Raw genomic sequence first — 26,670 nt, 5'->3', positions numbered from 1 at the left:
TCTTTCCATCTCTGTTCCAGATTCTCTTTCCTTCCATTCCTATTTAGTTTGCACTGCGCATCTCATTCCATAGCTGGTGTAAACAACCTAATCTCTGCTTTTTCACGTTATGTTAAAATTATTTTTCTTTGTGAAGCCATTTACAAAACCCCTTCATTTTTCCAGATGAACAAAGCAGCATCGAGCCAGCCTTCACCTCCACCTCGTTAGTTAGAAACAAATGGGTGCGTAACCAGCCTCAGATTGATACACTCACAACCGAGCCAGCCTCCACTCCGTCTTTATGATGTGCTTCCACCCAGCAATGGTCCAACTACCCCCTCTCCCTCTGAGTGATGTACTTGGACACCAGCCAGCTTTCAGGTTCACCCTGTTCCATTGGAACAACGTACCCATTCTCTCTGCACTAAGCCGGCTCTTAATTTTACCCACCTTCTTTTAATGATGTATCTGCACGGCGCTGCTGCACACAGTCAAACCCTAGCTTTCACTCACCCACTCAAAGATGTGCAAACAAGCAAATCAGCCGAGGATCAGCGTAAAATGGCAGGGAGCAGATACGGCCGATCAGGGAGACAAAAAACGCTGCGTCAGCTCAAATAGGAGTAGGACATAGTTAGAAAATACAAAGGAAAGCGACTGCATTGTGGTGAGTGGCAGAAATATATGCATATCAGATGCTTGCTTAGTGACCCATTTAAAACAATTTCAGGCATGCAAAAGCTATACAGTAGGTACATGGCAGCCTAGATAAATCCCAGAGTTTCAGCAATATCTATCATTCATCACACTTGAGACAGTCATACAGTCAGTCCAAGCATAAATTTCTCTTTGGGCCATTTGCAACCCCCCCCCCCCAACAAAAGGTGCTGCCTCTCGCCGAGAGATACTGTTCCATAGACATCAGCCAAGCTATCCTTCACATGCAAACCTAGATAGAGAGTGGCAACAGCCTCTTTTAAGTCTGGAGGACATCATAGTCAAGTTCAATTCTGTCCTCACCCAGCACCTATTCGCACAAAGTCCAGCAGGAGCCACTGGGGTCTAGGGCAGGAACCTTAGCCGACTTTCCACACCCCACCTCCTCCTTCTTCCTAGCCAAATGTAGCTTTGCCAACTGAGATCTCAAGCAGAATTCTCATCCAATCACAGAATTCCAAATTACGTAAAGAGTTTGCAATCGTCACCAACACCCTGCCCGTTCCAAGCGCTAATCGGGCAGATGTCAAATTTGCAAAATATGCATGTGTCTACCTTGCACTTCAATGTGATCATTTTATTTTATTCCCCTTATGCCCTGCTCCTATTAGCTGACTCTTTTCATGATCAACACTAAACAGTCCCTCCCATTTCCCTGGTTATAAAACATCCGCAACACTGATTTTTGTGAAAATGGTACAGCTGGGATGCACAGCACTCCCATTCTCAAAGAAACACATGATGATTAAAAAAAAAGTCTGTCCTCAAAGGGGAGAAACAAAAAATCAGACTTTAGTGCCTTTCCCTTTCAAAATCATACCGACTGTGTAAATTAAATACACAGTACATGTTTGAATCAACCTCCCTGCCACCAAGTATAAATTGGTCTTGTACTGTTTACATTATAGAGTAAAATAAAATTTTTAAAAATCACCGCAGTAGGGGTCAGGGTTTTTGGGGTTCAGATGGGCATCTGGCTCACCCTCCATATTGAGCAGTGTAATACAATTGTGGTATCAATTACCCTCAGTGCCTTTTCACAGCATGTATTTAAACGAGTGCCAGTGATTCTATCTCCATATTTCACCTGTCTCCGAGGACAAGCAGCAGACAGAACTGTTGGTCCATGAAGGAAATTTTGCCCGTTTCAGTTGGGCAGACACAGCTATTTCCCTGCTTCTAATTCCTTCAATTTCAGGATTTTCCAAATAATTCAGCTGAGGGACGACTGGAATCAATTACAAATTAAATGCTTAGCTAATACACTTTTTCTTTTGAAGTATTACTGAGAAATCACTGATGTTGGAAATAGTACAGAGAAAATTAGGCCAGGAAACAGAAGACTTGGGTTTTAAAAGCCTGCAGTATATTGTAAGGGGGAAGTAAGGAGTGCCTCAGTTTTGAGGTTATAAGAATGAGAATTCAATCCAGTATAATCCATCTCGATTTCAACACAGTGAAGACTGAGGAAAAAGAACAGCATGCAGGACAACGTATTAGAAGGTGGAGCAAGAGAGGGAAGTTCAGAAAGCCACTGATAAAAGAGAGCAAGGTTCTCAAATAGTAGATCGAAGTCCACACCCAGACCAAGAATCTCTTAAATCTGGACCACGGCCACGGTTGGGTGTTCCCAGCTGACTTTCCGGCATGTCAGCCACCTAAGCGTCTCTCCTGTGCTGATGCTGTTTACAATCCACACTCCACTGTGACGTCTCAACTCCAGAACACAACCTCAAACTGTTCAGTCACTAACAATATGGAATCAAAGTGTACATGGAACCAATCAAAACTACACTACTTTTAAAATCATTCTTCCTTGAGTAAGATATAAATGTGGAATCACTTGTGCCTATATGTTTGTTGGCCGGTAATCAGTTTTATCATATGAAGGCTGTTACAATCAAAATTCATTCGCACAGTTGTGGTCCCACTGTGTCTGTTCACACACAACGGTCATAACTTAGGGTACTGGATTAAGTTCTGGACCCCAAACTAAGAATCATTATCATTTTTTGTAATTGAGCACCCCTGAAAGAGGTTAAATCGAGGAAGTCAGTAATGGCAGGGTACAGTGCCAGAAAAATATTTTATTTTGAAGTTGCTTACTCAGTGGAACTTTCATTTCACCCAAGTGGACCACTGTTGGACAAAGGTAAATATATTGTACCTACAGTGGGCAAGAGTCGGGCCACAGAAGACCAAAAGGAATTAAAAATGATGGGGTGACGAGGAGAATCTTTTTACATAGCGAGTTATGATGATCTGGAATGCACTGCCTGAAAGGGTGGTGGAAGCAGATTCAATAACAGCTTTCAAAAGGGAATTCGATATATACTTGAATAGGACAAATTTGCAGGGCTATGGGGAAAGAACAGGGGAATGGGACTAATTGGATAGCTCTATCAAAGAGCCGGCACAGGCACGATGGGCTGAATGGCCTCCTTCTGTGCGGTACGATCCTATGAAGCAGAGATAACTATAGTACCTGTAACGGCTTCCTCAACGGTTCAGTGAGTAAATGCTAGTGTGGTTCCAGCTTTGACCACTGACCTTAGCCAGAGCTACAGTCAGCCTCAGTGTCCCCTGGCAAAGGGTGGGGAGAAGACTAAGCCACGTTTCCTGCTGCTGCTCATTATCTGGTGGACCCCCTGTTAAATGTATGTCTCTGGACACTGCACAAGTGCAGGTTTGTGCTCAACTGTGATGCCCCCTTTGGTATAATAAACCGTCAGCACATTGCCTCGGTCACACGTGAATAACAACAATTCAGGACAAGTACGGTAGATGCCAATTCTCTTGGAAATAAGTCACTACCTTAAAAGAGAGGAGAGAAAACTTTGGCGGGTAGGCAATCGTTAACTTGCAACCCAGATGAGTTAGTTCGCTTTTCTGCCCATCAAAGCAGTCATGTCCTAATGATACGAGGATTATCCTTACACAAAGCTATTGGAATATCTAGCAAAATAGGTGGTAATGGTGTAGGTGTCTAGGAAGCTAAGCAATGGAAATTGGCTGGCTGGGTGTAGACCTTTTTGCTAGGTCTGTGTAAGCTGAAAGCCACAACATGATTAAGATGGGGCAAAGAGAGCCTCCACTTGGCAAGAAGGGAACATAAAAAAGTATAAGCTTTTCTAAATCATTTAGTATAATATACTCAACAATATATTGATAGAATTTTAGATTCCCAAATTGATCATTTGGCACAACTCTACACATAATCCTTTATCAGGTCACTGATATCTATTGATTATATTTTTATAACACGTTACAATGACTTGAGAGTTTTATACTCATCTAGGCAAGCATGACCAGCTGAGGAAAGGATAATGTTCTACTTTTGCACCCAGGCGAGGTGTAGCACAGTCACATACACAGTCCAGCTCCCTTATTCTTGCTAATGTTCTTAACCCAAACTTCCCAAGTTCCCTCATCTCACTGTTTCATTTCCAATTCCTACACCATTACAGCTTCAATGCACGAAGCTGTCCATCTGTGCACATTTCAGAATAGTTTTATGCTGTGGATCCACACCCACAAGGAACTGGGTCAAGACTGTCCAAGCTCATTTCACTTGGGCCCCTTATAATCAACAGAAAGAGGAAGGGACTTTCATCTCTTCTGTCTGGGCTTAATTCGAGCACAGGTCCCAGAGGTGCAAGCACGGTATGCTAACCTATGACACCCAATCTGTATTTAACACAATGAACCTACACATGTGCATTCCCGTTCTGAAAAACTGCACAGAAATAAACAACAGCCTGTTATTAATTTCTGCTATGATCACACAAAACTGATGAGTGTTTTCATACAAAAGTACTCCTTTGCTCAAGGCAATCTCAATTTCCACTCTAGGTTGCAAATGCTCAAACTCCCAGCCGCCAGATCCTTTAAAAACCGAATGCCTTACAGATGTGCAGCTGTATACAGCACTAAACAGATTAGAGGCTAATCACTCCCTTGCCCTGCCTTTTGGCTCCTCCAAACTGCTTCCCGATGTTACATTTTCTTCTTCAGCCCAAAGGACAGGTTGGTCTGTGCCAAGGACTACCTCACAATGGTTATAAATGCTATCCTGTGACCCAATGACACCAAGCATATTTTTGTAGCGTGAAGCTGGTCGTACTGAGTTCCATTCCCCTTCCCCTCAATCTCAGGATGGAGTGCTCTCCTGGCCTATTCATCCGGTGTCTACGTTAGGGCTCAGAAACTTACGTCAGCAGAACAGACTTGGTTTCAGAGACGGTTCCAGCAGGCCACCTCCACAACAGTGTGGTTTTGTGCCCTTTTTCTCGGTATACATAGATGCATTTGCTCTCCCTGCAGCCATACAAATCAACTTACTGAAACGGTGGCAGCAGAGGGGATCAGGTGTCCAGGGCCACGTAACGTGTGGCCTAGGGTGTGGATTCAGTTCAGCAAACACCATCAAAGCACATGGAAATTGGCACTAGCATGCAACAGCCACATCAAGACTGATTCACAGAGGATAAATCAGCTTCAACACGCTGCTATTCAGAGATTAGGTTTCAGGTGCAAATCGCAATATAACCATGGGGGTGCGGTGCTTCTTTGAACATGACCACCAAAAACAAGCAGAGTGCAGCATGGGTCTGAGTCAGGGATCAAACCCACTGCATCCAAGTTGGGAGTCCCTGTCTTTGTTGCCTGGACTGAGGAACACACAACTAGAAATTCACACTGCAAATTTAGGACTGCACATGGCACAAACAATTTGACTTGAAAACCAGAAGATTACCGCAGCCCTGTAAACAGCTAAGTGCATAACCATGACTTGGGTCTAACATTTTCTATAAACACCATTCAACCAGAGTCATTTCACCTAATTCCACAACACTACCCCTCAAAAAAAAAAATTCTAGATCTTTCACACAGAGGATTGAGTTTGAAAAAGCACACATTATACAATATTCCATTTTTTATTTAGTCAACTGATACCATCAACAAAGCTGAACATTTGTGAACAAACTCAGTCACCTTGCACTCTTGGTGGTGTCCTGCACTAGGTTTTGACCCCTCAACTAGGATTGTCAATATATATCTAGTCTGGAATTAATCCTCTCCGCCCCCGATCTCTTGAAGAACTGCAGCACTGCAAGATTATTCTCATATTCCTTTCAAAAAACACACAGAAAATACATACCCTCCACAATGCTACGAGACAGGATAATGAACATTTCTCCAAGATGACAATTTCCATTCTGATCGCCCAGCCAATATCATACTTGTAAAGCAGAGGCCCTGCATGGGGGAGACTCTCCATCACCCCCCCACCCCCCACCCCAGCTCCCCCGCCCACTCTCCTCCTCCTCCACCCCCACCCACCCCGCGCTCCCCCTCTCCATTATTGCAACCGTCCCTGGCCAACTACTGGCTAACGAGATGAAAGGGTTGGCAGATTAAAGTGCCTCGTAGACTCACAGACTTGAACCCATGACCTCTAGATTGCAAGACAACTGTTTTTTTTTCTACCAGACCACTAACAGCATAACCTCCGACAGCAAGCAAAGCAGCAGAAAATATAACAGCCAAAAACAAGGTACAGCACAATATGCCAGGACCTAGAAAAGCTATTGAGCACACAGACTTCAAGGAGATCCTTATGGTACAGGAAGATAAACTCCACTGTGAACTTAATTATTTGCACAAGGAATTAGAGTTTACCGACCGTGCTCACAACTATGGCTTTCACGGTTAGTTGGCTGGACAGCCGGTGAAACATGTAACCAGTTCCTGTACCCAGTGTCCAGCTAACCAGCTAGTAGCAAAAAATTCAAAAATTGTAGCAAGCTGTTCCACTCTTTTAAGCAAAAACAGCAAACATAATAATGGAAAATAACAAATTTAAAATTAAAAACATTCTAGCCATTAACAGCTTTGCACGCTGATTTCCAACAAACCCCTCGTAATTGTAATCAGCTAGGCTTCCCCGCAGTGCTATAAATAAGTTTAACCAGTTACTCGGCAGTTTACAGATGAAACCCAATTGGTTAGAAAACGTCCTTACCCATCAAATAAAAAAAACCTCTCTTCGAAGCCAAACTGACTGGTGCGAGGACAATCCTCCCCTTGCTGTCTCACCATTTAATTCAAGAATGGGTAAAACCGCACTAGGGAGCAAACTGCTTTGAAAAAACTTGGTGTTCACTGACCTGCCACACAACACTTAATCGCAATGAAAATGTTTCAGCAACTGCTAATTTGCAGCATGGCTATATTTTGCAAAATCTTCAATCTTGCTGCCTTTGTAAAGGAATAGCATCTTTAAAGTTTAAAGCCACCATCTTTATCTCCCCTCCCACCCGTTTGCATAAAATGGCTGTGGCCTTTTTAAACCAGGCCCCAGGTTCCAAGCCTGTAGCAGTTTGCAGCCAGACAGACTAAACAGTGTTCTTGGGGAAAAAATTTTTTTTTAAAAACCCAGCCCACAGAAACAGAAATCAACCACAAACCTCATAAAGTGCAGAAGTGCAAGGATCCAGCGAGTTGAGGCATTCGAGGCAAAAACAAAAGGAGAAAATTAAAGCAAAAAATCTGATTCTTTTTCTTTTTTTAAAAAAAAACAAACGTTCAAAAGCCAGTTGAGACTGTGGCAGCCATTTTGGCAGGAACTTAGGAGCCAGCTTCTGTGGGAAGCTTTTATTTGTGACCTTCAGAGAGAGGCTGTCATGTGATCTATTGTCCCGTCAATCAAGGAGGGGGGACGATGAGGCAAGCTCCACCTTCCCTGGGAGCAGAGGCAACACCGATTGGTAGCTTGCATGTTGTAACATGCAGTAGGACCCTGTAAGGTTAATCCCTCTGCGTACAGCACCAGAACACTCTGCAACTTAGCAACGTCATTAACCCTTCCACTGCCTTGTTGCAAGCTATTTTTCACTAGGCACCCGGATGGGCAGCACTGTTCTCTCTCCTTCTCATTCAGCCTGCAGTGCCCCACAGACACCACACTGAACTTTCCCCATTGTATGGTCAATGCAAGGTGCAAATTACCAGCATCAGCAATTTTATTGTACTCCTCACAACAATCTGCTGTCCATCCAGGGTTTTCCTGGGGGCTCCAGTATTGCAGCCCCTTCCTCCAGCATTCTAATATGGGAGGAAAAGCCTTCCACTAATGTAATTTGTAAATCTTTCTCTACAGATTGAGGCCTGGAGTTTTCTCCTTTGGCACAATCTTGAATTTGCACCCAAAGCTGTGCCTATTTTGCCGATGTCAAGTTACATCCAAGTACCCTCCCAATCTCATTAGAATACACCCGAATTTAAAATGGGCATAAATAGGCACAAATCAGTGTAAACAATCGGGGCCCAAGGAAATGCCAAACCCACACCAGGATATTTCTTCTTTGAGTCTTAAAGTTAAAAGTTTTATCTCATTTAACCATCATTCATGCACATCAAGCTCAGCAGGTTAAGAATCTGCAATCGGGGTAGCTATTCAATTTTTAATGTGACTTGTACTTTGCCATGAAAATACATTCAAAGAAGCATAATACAGAGCAGGTCTCAGTGAGGATACTTTTTTTTTTTAAAAATTGTAAATTAAAAGAGCAGAAAAATGATTTTGTTTCCTGCTGCGCCTGAAAATCTGGTCGCAATTGGAGGATACTTGCATTTGAGTTGGGGGCCTGACCAGTTTTGTGGGCAAGATTCGCTCAGACAGTAGGTTTGATGGTCAAACATAAAAGATCGAGGAGATTTGGGCAAATTGTACTGGCTTGTGTAACTCACTAACGCCCAAACTCCCACGATCTTTTAAGCCACATAATTGGTTTGCGCCCAGACTGCGTGTGTATCTGGGCACAAATGCAGAGGAAGGCCAGGCCTAATTGTTGTCCCTTTTGATCACGTTGGCTCAGTAGCAGCATCTGCCTCAAAGTCAGAAAGTTGTGGGTTTGAGTCCCTCTCTGGGATTTGAACTTATAGCCAGGCTGACACTCCAGTAGAGTGTACGAGGCAGTGCAGCATTATCAGAGGTGCCGCCCTTTGGACGAGTGGCTGAATGGACGCCCCTTCTGCCAGTTCTGGTATTTCAGGTGGATGTTAAAGTTCCCATGACATCTCAACCATCTCAGGTATGTGAGAGAAAAACTGTGAATCTACAGAAGGATTCTCAGCCATCAGCTGATAGCACATTTCAAGCCCCCATTTGTCTGAATATCATTCTGTCCATGCCGGGTTCCCAGTACTCACTCGGTGCATTACTGACCCAGTTTTACATTGGATAGTACAGACATTGTTAAAAATGCAAACCGGACACAGAGTCTAGTTTCCAAATGAAAGCCATTTCTTGCACTTACTCTCTGACATGGCATTAATTATTAAGATTTACAATTAATTTTGATCAGCAATAAAGTAAACATGCCCCTACCTTTTGCCAGCCTGGTTTTAGACTTGGTCAATGGTGATTAGTCTACTATGTATACTTACAAGCATCAAGGTAAGGAGCAAGAATGAAGCTGTTTTCATGTTGTGAAAAGACCCCTGCCACTGCCCCCGATACCTGCGTCTCGCACAGCTGGCTGCAAACCAACAAGCTTGCCAGGATTAGCCAAGATTGGCCTTTTACTGGGGCCAAGGGTATAGCCTTAGCATAATATAAAAGCAACTCAAATCTTCATGAGCTCCTGCTATAGCCTAATTGGTGAAAGCAATGGCCGTGTTGTGCTGAGCCAGGCAGACCAAAAGATGCCACTTTCAATTTCTGCTGTAGGCCGACTTAACTGATCTCAGTCGGGTCTCTGCAATTTGCCCGCAAGCCCCTGGGCTACACGTAGGGCAACAAAAAAATAAATCAATCATTCAGCTGAAGTTCCCACTGTGCTCACTGTCCAGTGGCTCCTGTTGGAATGAGCATGCATACAGATGTCAGATGAGGGCAGGATCAGGCCATAGCTGTGTTGTCTCCTATAGCCAACTCACATGGGCAAGTTAAGAGTTTCAAAGTCCGCAAAACTCCACCACACAGCAAGAGTGAGCATCTTCAGGAGAGAAACTATCAAAGAAGAAAAAAGTGCCTTTTAAAAAAAAACTGCGTGTATGTGTCTATGGTATCGATCAGCTCATTTAAATGCAAAGCTTGGATTTGTTTTATTAGTATGTCTGTACCCAAAATTGAAGAAAAATATGCAGCAATAAGATAGCACAGTGCAACTGAGGAAGGAAAAATTAAAAACAGGAAGTAAAAAAAAAATTATCCTCTTCATTTAGTCTAACGGCAGCATATCCGTCCATGTTCACAAAGTTGGTTATTTGCACGGAACAAACATGCAGCATTGAGTAACAAGAATTGTGCAACTGGAAAGTGGAGCATCACCCTTCAGTTCTCAACTGGTTAACCTTAGAAAATGCTGTTTTTCTTGGCGAAACTAATGCAGAAAAGGCTCTGCAGTTTTTTTGCCTCTTCCGCTAAACAGAAGAAGTTGGCAAGAAAACAATCTGTCCTGTGTTGCACATTTCAGGGTAAAGATAATTATAAGATGTTACACTGGTACACAGGGTGTTCTGTTCCGTTCGCTTTGAACCTTATAATATAAGAATTTTTTTTTAGAAACAGGAAAAGGCCATTTGGACCAAACAAGATTGTTCTTTTTGTAGGAGCCCCAACTACCCATCTTCTCACCATATCCCTTCTCTCTCCAGAAATGTTTCTGCCCCTTGAACTCACTTATATCATCTGCTTCAGTGGCCTTCCCTAATTTATCAGGCTAAAAGTTTCACCTAACTTCCCTTCTCGCTGCTAACTTCCTCATTTTTAATTTGTGATGCCTATGATTAAGAGTCCTTTCCCGCTGTGAACAATGTGCCTGATCAACTTTGCCAATTGCTAAAACAACCATTTTACAGTATCATTGAGGTCTGAACGGCAGACAATGCCATGCACTCTACAACAACTGTTGAACGCTGCTTTCATTCAATTTCCAAAACTCTATTACCAAAATTGATCCCCCACTTTCAATTCTGCACTCTCCATATGTGTAGTAACTAATGTGAAAGCTCCACCCACAGGACAGTGACTGCTGCAATTCCGTTTTTTAATACCTCTCCAGCATCACATTGGTCTGAGATTTACTACGACTGTTTCAACACTTCAGAACATTTGATCCGTGTTGCTGAGTTATTGCAGACGTGTATTATAAAACTTATCTACCGATTTAGTACAATTTACTGTTAAATAGAAAGGTGGCTAAACAGTTTTGCAACCAGTCACACAAAGCACCCTCCGAGATGAAAGCAGCCCACTCTATTCAAGTGATTCTCAGCTCCATTCCTGATTTCAGATTACACACTTCAACAATCACTGGATCACAAACATTGCACACATCTACATATACATTAATGTCTTACAAATCTGCTACTACACATCAGTGCAAGAATAACTATCTCAGGGAGCCAGGAGGGTCCTCAGTTCAAGCCCTGGTGTCTGCTGAGTTGGCTGAATATAGCTGGGACAGTTGCATGGGTGCTAAATTGCCCTCAGGACCAGCGAAGTGGAAAGAGAGCTAGTTGGAATACTGGCCGATTTCCCCCCGACTGCAGGCAAACATTGTATAAATGCAGCTGGGTCCTTATAATGGTGCCTTTGGTTCTTGACGGACTTTTATAGGAGCTTTTACTTATCTCTTGCTTCATTTCACTTCTCGAGTGCAGGACATAAAGGACATATCATGGTCCTTGCCTGCGCTGCCGGCTTAGGAACTCGTCGTGATTCTCCAATATGTACTGGCAGCAGCAAAGGACTTGGGGAATTTACCCTGTAGTCTCAACTCTTTAGTGTCAGTTTCCAATTGCCAAAATAGCACTGTTTAAACAGCTAATTCCATATCACATCAAGTTATGGAAGTAAAACAGAACTTCTCCTTGGCCCTTGTATCCAACTCATTTTTATTTCTGACCAAGTAGAGATCGCATTGTTCCTCATTCTGGTAAAGGCATTTTTAGATTTTCTTTCCGCTCTACTTTTCAATTACTTTCTAATGTCGACCAACACTTTCAGCGCAACTTCCACTGGAGTAAGACAGTCCAGGCCACAGACTTCCTGACAGAAGGTACAATTTGAGAAGAGCAAGGCAAAGTAGATGACTAGTTTCTTTCACCCTGCCAAGTGGTGGCCCTCTGTGCAATGACCCAGCTGAAGCTTGCTCAACGGAGGCAAGCAAAATGGAATGAAATGGCACTCAGCCCAGGAACTCAAGCTTTCTGGTTGGTCATTAAATTTACTAACTTGAACCACCAGCCTGCCCACAGAAACTCATGTTTACATGATGTTCAGACTCAAACAGTTATGTTAGGCTGTTGCATCAAGAGAATCCAGGCTGTCAGAATCAAGAGTGGGAGATGAAACTACAAGTGCACTGCAGGCAATCTTTTTGTTTTAATGAAATAGGAGCTTTTGCCGATTTCGTCACTTTCAGTCGAAGTTTGTCGTTATGGATGATCTCATGCAGATGGCATCACTGAAGCCCAGTTATGAAAGGAAGTGAACGTGGACATCAAAACACGATTACTGCTGCACCAGTATATTCTTTGTAGCATAACTCCTCCTTGTAATTGTGAACAATGGCTCGAAAGAATGTAGGAAAGCTTTAAGCAGGCTAACTGCATGCTGCTAGCTGTCTGAATGGAGCAGGCATCCTGACCATTTAAACTGAGCTGTTAGCACTATTCTCCTACCACCTCCCTTTAAACTATTTTCATTATTTCTATGATGGGATATTTGCATAAATCAATTCATAACTCATTCACCATTTATGCAGGTTGTGTTTTTCTTAAGTTTTTTTTAATCATCCAGCATTATCATGCACTATGGTTTAAAATTGCTGTATAGATGCAACCTCATCCCATATTCTCATTAGAGCTTTCCCCAATAGGGCACTCCAAAGTTCAACCTTAGCAACATCATGAATGGGAATGGTGTGCTGTACTTTTACAAAAGGATAGTACACCATCAGTAGCACTCCCCATTCGTATCACTGCTGCAGCAGAATTTCATGAAGTGGTTGATACTTTTCCAGAGATTTAAAAATTACACAAAAAGATATTTCAAAAGTTATACCCGTGGGGCAGTAAGGCCCTGCCAAGAAAGGGGAGACAATGGCACTTAGATATCAGGTACAATTAGGATCAGATATTTAGGTGTTAGCCTTGGCTCAATGGTAGCACTCTAACCTCTTGAGTCAGAAGATTGTGGGTTCAAGTCCCACTCCAGAGACTTGAGCACAAAATCTAGGCTGATGCTTCAGTGCACTACTGAGGGAGTGCTGCACTGTCGAAGGTGCTGTCTTTCAGATGAAATGGTAAACTGAGGCCCCGTCTGTTCTCTCAGGTGGCTGTAAAACATCCCATGGCACTATTTGAAGAGCAGGGGAGTTCTCCCCGGTATCCTGACCAATATTTATCTCTCGACCAACATCCCTAAAACAAATTATCTGGTCATTATCTCATTGCTGTTTGAGGGATAATTGCTGTGTGCAAACTGACTGCCGCATTTCCTACATTACAAGAGTGACTACACTTCTAAAGTACTTCATTGGCTGTAAAACGCTTTAGGACATCCTGAGATCGTGAAAGGTGCTACATAAATGCAAATTTTCTTCTTTCTTTACTTATAATCCTCCAATTTCAATTTTAGGATTTTCAAATGAAAAGACGCACAACTAATGCATCTTTTCATTCCCCCAGTGAGTGAGAGCAATGCTGTTGAAATTAGAAGAGGAAGACAGCTTAAATGTGTTCAAGAAACAATTAGATAGGTTTCTGGATTGAAGGATATGGTGAAAACATGGTAGATGGGATGGGGCTACTGGCCCTAATGGAATTTTTCTGAAAATCCTTGATTTACTAATGGGGCCCATTTCCTACACTAGACCCATGACATGGTTTGGTGCTTAAGTTGGACAACATTCATGCTCTCTTTGCAGGGGAGTTGATTCTGTGTGAATTTCTTGTCATTCTTTTTTAATTCCTTTCACATAAACTACCTTTGCAGCCAAACAAAATCTACATTGGCCCTCTTGAATAGCTGATAAATGCCATTGTCTCCACTCCCCTGCCCCACCAACCCCAGAGAATGATTTTGCTCATTTTTGGATTCAATAAATGGGATTAAGAAGCAGTTAAGGGAATAAAACCTGACTCCCAGATCATACCTGTTAACAATGCCTTCCTCAAAAGAAAGGCATGCCATTAAAAATGGAATTCCAATTACAGTGAATTCCATATTTGACTGGCTATTATTGGCCACAGAACAATTACAAGAGTGGGATGTGCAGAGTTACAGGATTTATAATACAAATGAATTTCAGAGGTGGAGCACTGCAAAACAATCCAATCGCTGAAGAATGCATCTACCAGCAGGTGAAAATTTACGAGCTTGAATTTTGCTGGAGCCAAGATAATATTAATCATTTCCCCATGGACTCAGAATGCACAGATCCAGCCATTTGCTTCTTAAAATGGCCAATTTACTGTTCCGTAGTAATCTGGAAACAACTATCGTTAATAAAGCTTCTTGAATATTATGAAGCATTGGATAGACCTGCTTCCCAATAGCATGGCCTTGCTTTTTCACTATTAGCTAGAGAAGTGGAATAAATTGCTAAATCCAATGGCAGCATCAGCAAATGGCACTAACAACTAGGTGGGTAGGAATGTAACAGCAGGGGTCATGGAGATAAAATGTAGGACTAGATACCAGATCAAGAAATCTGGGAATAGTGCCAGTATTTAGGAAATTAAAGAACGATCCTGCAACTCCATTAACAGAATGATTTTGTAAGTCGGGGATGATTCAGAGATATGCATCTATCTTTCTAATTTGCGCAATAGTTATTCTAGAATCCACCTGATGCTTCTACCTAGCAGACTACTACACAGTCAAATAGGGGCGAATACTAGCAGTCTGTTATTCTCAGATACACCCATGCAGACTGGTCCGCTGGTGGATCTGAACATCATCCACCTCATACGATGGAAGACAAATAAGATGCTTCCCGCCCAGTAAATCCGGACACATTGCTCCGCTATATTCCGTGCCTGATCTGCCTCCCAAAGAAAAACTTTAATATCTCATGGACAGCACCAAAAAAAAAAAAGAAAAATGCAATCTGAATTGGAGCCTAAATTAGGTGGATACCTTGCTCGAGGAGACCAAGCTCCTTGCTCCTTCAAGACTGGGAGTGAGTGGAGTGATGTTGGGTAGTTGCTTACTGCATGGTACAATAACCTGGAAAAGCTACAAAGCTGAGTAAAGCCTTTAAACACTTCTACAGCAATCCTTCCATATCAATGACCTCCTGGGTAAAGACAGAGAGAGACATTTTTCAACTATAGCCTGGAACGAGGCCTTATACAAAACAAAAGTAAATCAGGTGGATCTCCTCCCCAACGGTCGGTTACTTGGCTGCTTATACAAGTGTTTCAGATATTTTCTGCTCCTTTCTCACACAGGTATTTAATGTGGTGACAAGTGACAGATACTCATGGATTTGCAAATATTTTCATCCTCCTTAACTGCAGGGACTACTCATTATTAAACAGCAATAGACTCATCTCCCTCATTAACAGTTAACTCCAAGATGTTTGAGAGAATTCCAGTTGAATGTTTCTCCTATCAGCATTGGTCAGGTGTGACCAAACAGGTTTGGTTAAAGATAAGAGAGAGAAAAAAAATTGCAGGGCTATGGGGAAAGAGCAGGGAGTAGTGGGACTAATTGGATAGCTCTTTCAAAGAGGCAGCACAGGCATGATGGATCGAATGGCCTCCTTCTGTGCTGCATCATTATATGATTCTATAAAGTCTATAAAGCGTTGAGATACAAAAGTCTGCTTTCATATATGTCAAGACACAACAACAGTACATTTTTTACATTACCACAGAGTAATTGAATGCTTTAATGTCAGCTGCCAAAACATAAACTTTAAATACTCCCACCTTTTAATATCTCACCTAACAAGGAAACATCTGTGGCCTCACCCATGCGATTCAAGGCACAATACACAGGAGAATTCACTCATACATTTTAACCAGCATTACACTGGCACAACAATTTTACTTCAGGTAAATTTTCCTCCACTCCCCCACCTCTCCTTACCCTTGGAACGTGAATGAAAGTTCCTTCATTTTTCCCCACTGTGTTAACCCTATATTTTCCTCCTGCAGCTGGGAAGGAAATGGGAAAAGCTCATATTTCCCCTACTTTTGGGTGGGGAGGGAAGATTGGGGGTAAAAGTTTGCAAGCAGGGCTGAAAGTTTCAAGAGAACAGTATCAATTTATTAGAGATAAAAAGAAATAAAACCACAAATGTTGGAAATTGGAAGTAAAAACAGATTATGTTGACAATACACAGATGGTTCACCGGTATGTGCAAAGAGAAAAGATAAATTAATATTTTGGGTGCAGACACTTTGTCAGAAATATTAGCCCTGTCTTTTGTTTTCTCAGATGCTGTTATGTATTTTCAGCATTTTCCAAATTCTGTTACTGATGCCTATGTCCATCCACTTTATCTACAGCCACACAGATTTATGTTCCAGAGAAAAAATATACAAAGTCCTTCCCTTACACTGTTGAGGCAAGCTATTCCATTTTATCCAGTATGGGTTGCTACATAACACACTAACACTTGGCATAATGAGTTTAGACAAACAGCTGTACTGGATAGAATCGTAAGTAGGCAGGAGGTTTGCTTTCAACCAACTACATTCTCATCATTCCCTGTGCACTCTAATGGAAAAACTGCTGCTATACTGTACAACTGGGAGTTGGTGCTTTACAAACACGACTGTTAGCCAGTGCTGTGTGTGAGCTACTGTTGAATTAGCAGATGTACCTGCAATAGTCAGAGCTCCATTTACACATAGATAATACAGAGATTCTGTTTGAAGGGAGGTCAATTCTACATAAACAGATAAATTAATCTGAGGAGAGTTATATTTTGGTGGGGTCCAGAAGACATTTTGTTAAATGATGAACCCCATATAAAGAGCCAATGCATGCCAGCATCGAGGTTGAAAATAATACAGAAGGTAGATTTTCCTAGGTTCCCGTTGCCTCTGTGCTGGTCGAGAGCAGTGCACCCACAAGTGCACTGCTCTTGACCAGGTCCAGGGAGCGCCAGCAGTTCCTGGCAGGGCCTAACATCGGCAGGAAATTTAAGCACAATTGTAGGCCTCTCGGGCCTGCAGCTGAATGTCAGGCTTTGAGATAAGGGCCTTCTGGTTGCATCATGGGGGAGAACTGCCACTTTCCTTCCCATCTTCAGCCTGCCCGAGACTCAGGCAGACTCTCCAGTCAGCAGGGGTCCAGTGGCAGGTCACAGCACAATGTCGCACTGGACCTCCAGCCAGCCAGCGATGTCCCAGGAAAATGAGGGACAAGGCCATAAGCAGCCCCTCCTACCTAACGACCATTGCGTTGGGCCTTCACATTATGCAGATGCGGCTCCAGCTCTGCCCCCTCAGGGAAGCCCAGACATCCCAAGGCAATGTGTCTTCACCCCTTTTTCCTGACCGTTGCACCTGGGGAAACTGGCATTTTCTGGGGGCAAGGGTCATAAAAATTTAGTAGAGAAAGGCTAGATAAATCAAGTAGTGGTTAAGATGATACCAAGCTTGGGTTCTGCAGGCCCCTCGATTAGAAGAGTAAAGAAAGAGTTGTTTTGTTTTGAGGCCTGGGAAAGAACAGGTTAAGAGTGGGAGAGTGCAATTTCAACACAAACGAGGATCAGTGAAGAGAAAATATATGAAGTGGTTCCTCAAACCAGCTTATGATGTCCGTCAGCCACCGCAAGTTCTTTAAACAGGATGCAGTGTTCAGTCTAGCTATGGACACCCATTTTAAGAGCAATTTGTAATCATTTGAAGCTGTGTAGACAGAACACGTGCGTAAATGTAAAGTACAAAATTAAAGCTGTGCATGAATCAGACAGTTCAAACCCTATTCAAATCTTTGGCAGTCTCAGGGGAAGGATATCAACTAACACGTTTGAACACAGTTGGCCATGTGTGCACTCCCGATGTACACTACAGGCAGCATGATAAAGCAGATTTTACGCAGCGTTCTACCACCATCATATAACAGAACCCAATTACAGTTTTCATGTCTGAAATGGATGCTGAATTTGTAGGGTTCAAAAATCTGGCATGCATTCCAAACTCAATCAGTCCAGGCAATAGACACAGAAACAGATAGAAGAAAGCACAGTACAAAAAGGGCAGAGACCAAACAGAAATTCACAGAAAATCATTTTACAGGATCAACATGACAGAATAAAACATATCTATATTCGAAAGTTGTAGAAGACGATACACACCTCGAAGGTTTTTATTTAAATCATAAGGCAGATGACTCAGTTTGATTTGATGGTGTTTGTTATATTTGGATTTAGAACAGCTATGAGCTAAGAACATCCTCAGGAGAACAACCTCATTAGACACCCTGGGATTTGATGTTGGCATAGCACAATACTGAAGCGATCACTATGACTGCAATTCCTGTCCGTTGATCACAAGATACACAAGTATAATCAAATAATGATTCAGACTGGCTGTGTAAAGGACTCAGTCCATCAGCCACCTTCCAGCATTCAACAGTATATTACTCCATTTATGGTTTAATTGCCAATTTTCCATATTTGCCACATTGATACTGAACAACTGCTCTAAAATGGAATCTTGAATTCTGCCCGTGAACCTTTCCCTGAGGTTAATGGTGGGGCAGGGAAGGTGTGTACAGGCCAGCAATGTAAAATTCCCATTGTTGATCCATACAGCTGGGCCGTGAGCCTCAACTAGCCCATAGCCAAAATCAAACAACAACAACAACAATCCCAACCACAACCGCTCAAGGTGATAACCGTTTATGTTGGCAAAATTATGCCCGCAGAGGCAGGAAAGGAAACCACCTCAAGAGGTGATGATACCTGCCTTCAGAGGCAGCTCTGTAACAAATGGGAGTATAATAAACCAATTACAAACACTGCCTCCTTGAATTTTATTCATTACTTACTGCTTGCTCTCTTCGCTGGGAGATTCAGATATGTCATCATGTTCATCTGGCGTAATATCCTCACGTTCAGCCTGCAATAGAAAAAGCAAGGAGTGAACAAGATCATCATTAACAGAAAAGAGCCTTTCCAAACTTTATCCATTAAGTTTCATATTTTTTAAACTTCAGTGAGGTCTCCCTTTAATCACCTTCATTCTAGATATTAATGCCTAAGCTTCTCTAATCTTTCTTCATAGTTCACCCCTTTTATACTAGGGATCAGTGTTACTCTTCCTTTCTGTATCTTTTCTAACACAAATATAATTTTGTGGTTTGGTTCCCCACAAGTTCTATCCCCTCAGCGACACTTTTTTGTGTTTGTTTCTACTTTGTGGAAACCAGCTGACCCTAACCCAACAATTCTACTGTATCCAGATACACCCTCCAATCCCAAACTCACTGCTCCCCTCCCTGTGGCAATTATTTCAATCCCTGGGTGCTGAACTCCATCTGATTTTCCATCTCAAGGAGAGTCAGTAATTACCATACAGTTACTGTCCTCCTCAGGATCCCTGATACATCCAACAATTACTCTAACGATGCTTAAAATTGGTATCCTGGCCAACATTTGTCACTGAACCAATACCACTAAAACAGATTACCTCAGTGCTGTTTGTGGGACCTTGCTGTGAACAAAGTGACTGCCATATTTGCCTATAAAACAATGTTGACTACACTTATAAAAGTAGCTGTGAAGTGTTTTGGGATTTCCCCAACGTGAAAGGCACTATATAAATGCACGTCTTCCTCTCTTTCATTCAAAGTCTTTTTTTAATCTGAAATTTCACAATACAAAAAGTTCCCTCTTCTATCTAAACGCTTACTGGATAGCAAAAGTATCACATGTTGAGATGCTAACCACAGAAAGATAATCAGTTACAAAAAACCTTTCTTGGCAGCGCGGACTAATCTATCCCACTTTGGTCAACATTTAAGATCTATTAATTAACTTCACTGAACCAAACTGAGATGGTGGAATGACAATGGAATAAAGCGAGACAGGTCATAATTTTAGCAAGATTGGGATATTTTATATCATCACAAAATGCACTGCACACAATCACAGGGAAAAATTAAAAAAAACACGTAGTAATCAATAGCACAAGCCAGTTTAACTGGATTTCCTATTGATCCAAGGGAGATGCTACAAAAAGGCTTGTTTTATTTAAAAGGCTGGAAACCCGATTAGTTTACACACACACACACACACACACACACACACAAAAAAAAACTTACTTACGAAAGAAATTACAGGCTCAATTACAGTAGTATAGAAGGCCATTAGTAAACTTACAGTCAGTCACAGATGAGTTGTAGGGGCAGAGACTGATAAATTATCTCAAGCTTCCAATACCAAAAAATACACACGAGTTTACAGGCACAGTTTCCACATGAAGACTTTCCTGGTAGATGAAATTTTCCAGCTGTCTATATTCATGGTCCTCATTAGGATTTCACCTCCCTCTTCCCCCACCTTCCCCCAATAAACCCTCTCTCTCGCATCAACACAGCCATTGCAGATATGGGGTAAGGTAACTGCTGGTGAATAATCTCCTCCTAGCTCCGCTCCCCATGAATCCCATCCAATCCTACTGATCACCAAGTCACACAGTGTCAAAGAAGATGGACTCCAGGCTCTTTTATATTGCACGAGTGCTGTGGTAGAGCTGTCAGCCGGTGGAATGTGGATTTCGGATTTCGTGCAGCCAGCAGCAACACTAAAATAAGTGAGTCTTAGCAAATCTGACAGGATTACTTTTGTGTTGCAATCTCCGTGCATCGGGAGCTAACGGCAACAGCAGGGCACTGGCGCAATACAAAAGTAGATTGTATCCAAACTGATGCTGTACCCAACTCCAGATAATAAAATCACCTGGAAATAGTGGAATTATAGTCTTAATGATGAGAGAGAGTAACACGCAGAGATTTAAAAAACAATTCATTTCCTCCAATAAAAAACAGAAAATGCCAGAATTGCACAGCAAGTTCATATAAAAGGGTCCCACTTGAGATATTAACCTACGCTCTTTTCTTGCAAATGCTGATTTAGTTGCTATGTGTTTCCAGCATCTTCTGCTTTCATTTCATATTTCCAGCATTCACAAGTTTCCTTTTATCGCTAGATTCGCCCTTTAATTCCAGCTTTGTTAGTGAACTTCAATAGTGAAGCAATCCTTTTTAGTTCAGGTTACTATGATCATTTCTCATCTACCTCTTGGTCAGATCATTCCACAGCTACCCGTTTAAGCCATCTGGGTTGTCATGCACTCTTTCTCCCGACTGAACATTTTGATTAAATGATATGCGGGAACAGGTCCTTGACTACTTCCTCTGCCTACAACCCTTATCAGGAAAATGAAAGCTCATGACAACCAAGGTGACCTCGATATCTGATCAATCTAACACTGTACCCAGTGATGAAATATTGTAACCCTGTTTGACAGGTTGCGGATGAATCCATCTTTCACTCTTGTATTGAGGGCAGTCCAAAGTACAGCAGCAGTCACACTGGTGAGGTGCCAGTCCTGCCCACTCCAAAAACACAGGTCTTTTTTTTCTATATATAAAAGGTGGTCTTTCTGGCTGTCAGTCTCAGTAAATCCAGGTTCACTGGGGTAGTCAGCCTGGTTTAAAAAATAATGGTCTATCCACCCTAGCAAATCTGACAATTTTATTTTGGGGTTACTGCTGGCTGCACGAGTCCCATCAGGAGCAGCTTCAGCTCGGGAACAGCACAAAGCTGAATATATAATAGCAGCTTATTTAAGAGAAGGCTACTCAGTTCAGGATCCATGTCTCTCCAGCATCAGAACTATAGCCTGTCTGTTCGTCCTCTAACACCACTAGAGTATAGCTTAGAGTATGAGATACAGTATTGCTTATATTAGCCTAAACTTTCTAACAATCCAATTCCTACTTTACTTGCATTGCATAGTTTTTCCCATACCACTACTTAGATGGAAAATAAGGCGTATATTTATTATGCGCCAAAAGATCTGTTGAGAGGCCTTAGAAGTATACCTGAAGCCAGGTAATATGATGAAAGCACTGAAGTCACAAGAGCAGCAGGCACTCCATGGTTATGCTGAGAGCACAACAGCTGTGCTTCAATGTTCTGGATCAGTCCAGAAAGCCCGCGGAAATAGTCACAAGTAAGTGTCGCCAATTTGTGGAATGTTCTTCCAGATTAGAGTTGTGCTCCTTGTGCACAAGTTTAAAATGCAGTTAATCGTGACTTGCTAAACCATGATTGCTATAGCAGGGGTTTCCAAAAAGCCGCCTTTGGCCCAGTGATCCCTAGCAATCTAGCTTTCAAAGTCCCCATGCAACTCAGTCCAATGAACCTATGCAGCCACAAAGTCAAGAAGCGTAGATACCCTGTGCTGGAGGATGAATTAGATTACAGCAAATCCACTGCCTGTTGGTAACCAGTCCATTTTCAACAACCCTTTTTATTCTCCCAGCAGGCAGTTTCATGGGACACGTCTTTATTACAGCTATCACTAGCTACATCCTGCTGTTTGTTCCTTTTTTATATAAAATGACATAAGTGACAGCTGAGAAACTTTATAAACTTTAAAAAGCAGTAATGTAATGGCAGAAATGAACTAACTACTAGAGTTTAGTTGCCCTAGAAATAAAAGCCACATGTACATCTGCACCATGTCCTACCTGCATCTCCGTATTAACATTCTGTTCCTTGGTCTGTATGGGCAGCTCCTCTGTCATCTCCATCTCCTGGAAACAGGAAAATATTGGGCATGTTACAGATAGTTCAGTAACCAAAGTAAAGGGCCAAGGCCCATAGGTTAGCACACCTCTTGACCTAGGTGGAAGAGTCAAAGGCAAGATGGGGTAAATCAGGTAAGTCATAATAAAAGTGATTACAGGAAGGGAAGAGGGAGAGGAGAATGGGAGGGAGAGTGATTGAGAGCAAAAAAGCACACACATGAGGAAACAGGAAAAGAGGTAACAAAAATGAAAAGAGGGAAGAGATGGGGGAGAGAGAGAGGAAAAGGAAGGAAATAGAAAGACAAAGAAAGAGAAAGAAAAAGAAAAGTTCTGGCAAGCGTCTCAAGACAGTGGAAATATCCTCAGGTAATAAAACATTCTGAGAGGTGGTGGAGGTGCTACCCCCACAGATCCAAGAAGATCTATTGTTTGGTCTCAACATGTTTAACTGGTTTCATTATTGGCGGGACCCACATGATATATTAGAGAGAGTCATAGTAAATCAATGATGAGTGCCACCACTTAGTGTCAGCTTGGCTGAGTTGGTAACAATCTCAACTTGGAGTCAGGAGGATTATGGGTTTAAACCCCACTCCAGAACTTGAGTATATAATCTAGACTAAAACTCCAGTGCAGGACAGAAAAAATGCTGAATGGTTATGGGGGCCATCCTTCAGATGGGGCTTTAAAGGAGGCGCTACCTCCAGGTTTAGGTGTTAAAAATCCCATAATACTATTCCAAGAGAAGCATGACATTCTTCTGGTGTTCAGACCAAAATTTTGCCTCAACCAACAACACGAAAAGATTAATTGGTTATTCATCTCATTGCGGTTGGTAAGATCTCTCTGAACAAAATGACTGCCATATTTGCCTACATAACAATCACTGCACGTTAAAGTAATTCACTGTAGCTCAAGTGCTGCAAGATGCAATAAGGTGTATATAAATTCTTTTCACAGCTATTCAATCACCATTTTTGGAGGGAGAAACAGCAGAGAATAAATGGGGTAAAGTCAGCCAGGGCGCAGGGTGTTACAAGCGATTGCAGCATTCCTGAAATATAGAGAGAATATAAAGTGCTGATCGCAATCCAATGACCTCTGCTTGAAAGTGCGTGTGTGGGCCAGGAGTGAGACCAGCATTAAATTCAACTGTGACTGTCCCGTGATAAAATAGGCTGCTGACACTCACTCTCCAGGAATGATCACTTAGATGTGGTACCAGTAGGTTCCCAGTACCCCAGAAAGAGTCAACACCTTCAGGAAAGGAGAGAGAAAATCGATGGCAAAAAGAGTGAAATGCATGCATAACATAGGGGAGAAGGCAGAGGACTGTAAAAGAAAAGAAAGGCAATGTAAATGTCAATAAATACAGCACTACTGATGAGCAAAATGCTACCAGTTAGAATCATGGAGTGGGTGGACGAGGGAGGAAGTTGCTATGGAAGGTTATCACCAGCACAGTTTTGGACAAGCAGTCCAGTTTTGAAGTGGGTTGCCTGCAAATTTCTAAACCAATGTCTTGTTTCGAAGATTCCACTTATTTCTGTTTCTCATAATGTGAATCTATTAGTTATTAAGAGTTCTGATTAATTTATCAGAGCAAAGCAAACCAAACTCAAATTATGATCCCACCTCTAACACACCCCCTGCCCAGTTTTGGACTTGGCGTAAAGCGGTAGCCCTATCGCTGGGCAAAATAGTGGGCAGGTTAGGAGCTATCAGATAAAATTTTGGCATTATTACTTTTGTTCTTTGTCACTCTCTTTCCCCCTTCACCCTCTCCCCAAATGGGCAACACATTTTCAAACCAACTGCTACAACTATCAATATCATTTCCTTTTCTCACTTCCAAAACTAATCACGTCTAAAACAGAAAATGAGGTTCAGAATAAATGAATAATGACTGACAACATTCAGTAATTGAGTTCCAACCTTTCAGGTTAAATGTGTTTGGAATGCTGAGCAGCAACACTCAAAAAACTGATCAGCATTTTGCCTGTTAGTTGCTGTAGAAATGGAGAATTGGCACCTTGCACACCTTTGGAAAAGTTGAACAACTGTGAGTATCTTTACCACACTTTTTCCTAAACTTGTTTTTTTTTTAAAACATTGAATCTGCAAATTGCTGTTCAAACTTTTCCCTCTCCTTTTCTCAATCTGGTGTCTCGTGATGAGGTACGGTTCCATGGGCACCAGATGTCCTATGTTAAAATGCCCAGGTGCCCGTTCTTCACATGCAAAACTCGACAGCAAGTGTAGGCAGGCTGCTGAATCACGATGAGCAGCGCCTGATCCTGTCCACACCTGACGACCACATGTGTTCCAGTGCGGGGGAAGTCAATAGATAACGATCAGGAGCAGGAACCTTAGACGGATTTCCTTCTCACTAGCCCTGAGGGGTAAGGCCAATTCTAATATCTCAACTACTGCCTCAGCCACGATCAACTAACGCAGCACAGACTGATAGGCGAAATTAATGAAGAATATACACAAGACTGTGCACGGAATTAGAACGAGAGCCATTTTATTGCACCAACTTTCCAGAAATGAAAATAAAAAGATCGAGAAACATTAAAAGGAGCCAAAAAAATGTAAGAGAAGCACAAGAGCAACTGGCTCTCTTCAGCCCATCCCCAAACGGTGAGGCTCTGAGTAAATATACCAAGCCATACGGAGGAGAAAGGTCCCAGCTTTGATTGCCATTTGCAGTAGGATGCTAGAGTCACCTGCACCCTGGACTAGTGAAGAAAAAAAATGGCGAGGGTCCTCACTACTGGTCGCAAGTTAGTGACCCATGCTCAAGAGTGGGGACTGGATCAGAACAGGATCCAGCTTGACCGTGATGTCTCACAAGGTGAAAGAGGAAAGAATTGCATTTACATAGTGCCTTTCACCACCTCCGGACGTCCGAAGAGCTTTACAGCAAAAGAAGTACTTTTTGAAGTGTAGTCACTGTTGTAATGTAGGAAACGGGGCAGCCAATTTGCGCACAGCAAGATCCCACAAACAGCAATGAAACAAACGACCAGACAATCTGTTTTAGGTGTTGTTTGAGGGATAAGTATTGGCCAGGACACTGGGGAGAACTCCTCTGCTCTTCTTCGAATAGCGCCGTGAGATCTTTTACGTCCACCTGAAGGGACAAATGGGGCCTTGGTTTTAATGTTTTATCTGAAAGATGGCACGTTCGACAGTGGAGCTCCGAAGTGTCTCTGAAGTGGGACTTGAACCCACAACCTTCTGACTCAGAGAGACAGCGCTATCACTGAGCAACGGCTGACACCTTGGCAATAGTCACTGTCCAAGTACAAGAGCCACTTGATCAAAATACAGGACGGCTGCTGATTCCTGCAAAGTCTTTGCAGTATTTACTAAGAATACACACATGTTCATCACTTCTATATTTGGTTCATGGTGTATATTCACAGGAAAACTCAGATCATGATACGGGAGCACTGGAATTAACAGAGACAGCTGAAACGACAGGATCATTGAAGCATGCTTCACATCGATAATTCATTTCCACTGATATTAATTCAACTCAGGCTCAGTAACTCCTTCCAGCCAGTTGCCTCCAGTTCAGGCTCTATACACTGGTGTCATAGTCTCTTATTTCCTTACTGTTGAAGCAGGAAACCATTAGATATCCCCACAATGTACATGCTGCTCTGATTAATTTCAAGCACATGCTGGAAGGTATAGTCCAACAATTCATCTCCAGGCTTAAGACAGTAAACTTTACCATTGTATGAAGAAAACAAACATCAAAATTCCACAGTAAATTACTTTAACATTGAAATGGTTATTTTAGGGTTTCCCCAGTGGCCAAGTGAGTTTATCCGGAAACTTAGTTATTTTCTTCCCCAGTGCCACACCCCACTTCCTAAGCCATAAGGACAGTCAGCCTGCTCCCAGCTGTCTACCAAGGCTATTCTTCAACCAGCCAGTGGGAATGTGGGATGATCTGATCTCCAATTTCTCCTCCTCCCTTTACAAGAGTGGCACCTATCCTTCACATTCTACTTTCTCTGCTCCCAATGGCAGAGCTGAGAACGAGAACATAGCTTGAAGAATCGGGGTGGGGTGAAATCATAGTTGTACCAATTTATGGCAGAGCAAACACACAGCATCATCAGCTGCACCCCCACCCAGCATCAGAGCTAGCTAA

At 42.4% G+C, this 26,670-nt stretch overlaps 1 protein-coding gene across 4 annotated transcripts in view; it reads right to left on the bottom strand.

Annotated features, from left to right (window-relative positions):
- tnrc6ba (trinucleotide repeat containing adaptor 6Ba) overlaps positions 1-26,670 on the bottom strand; it is a 124,294-nt gene that overhangs the window by 78,791 nt on the left and 18,833 nt on the right. For 3 of the 4 annotated variants that reach the window (XM_067974333.1, XM_067974335.1, XM_067974334.1), the window contains exons 4-5: positions 22,440-22,505; positions 18,729-18,799 (exon numbers count right to left, since the gene is read on the bottom strand). In XM_067974333.1, coding sequence (XP_067830434.1) covers positions 18,729-18,799; positions 22,440-22,505 — 137 coding nt within the window. Of the gene's footprint in view, positions 1-7,169; positions 7,312-18,728; positions 18,800-22,439; positions 22,506-26,670 lie in introns of those variants that run through there. The other variant, XM_067974336.1, reaches the window with a different exon arrangement.

This window comes from Heptranchias perlo, chromosome 40 (genome assembly GCF_035084215.1).
Source record: "Heptranchias perlo isolate sHepPer1 chromosome 40, sHepPer1.hap1, whole genome shotgun sequence".
NCBI lineage: Eukaryota > Metazoa > Chordata > Chondrichthyes > Hexanchiformes > Hexanchidae > Heptranchias > Heptranchias perlo.
Note: the sequence above shows the minus strand (reverse complement) of the source record. Positions and strands in the feature narration are given on the sequence as shown.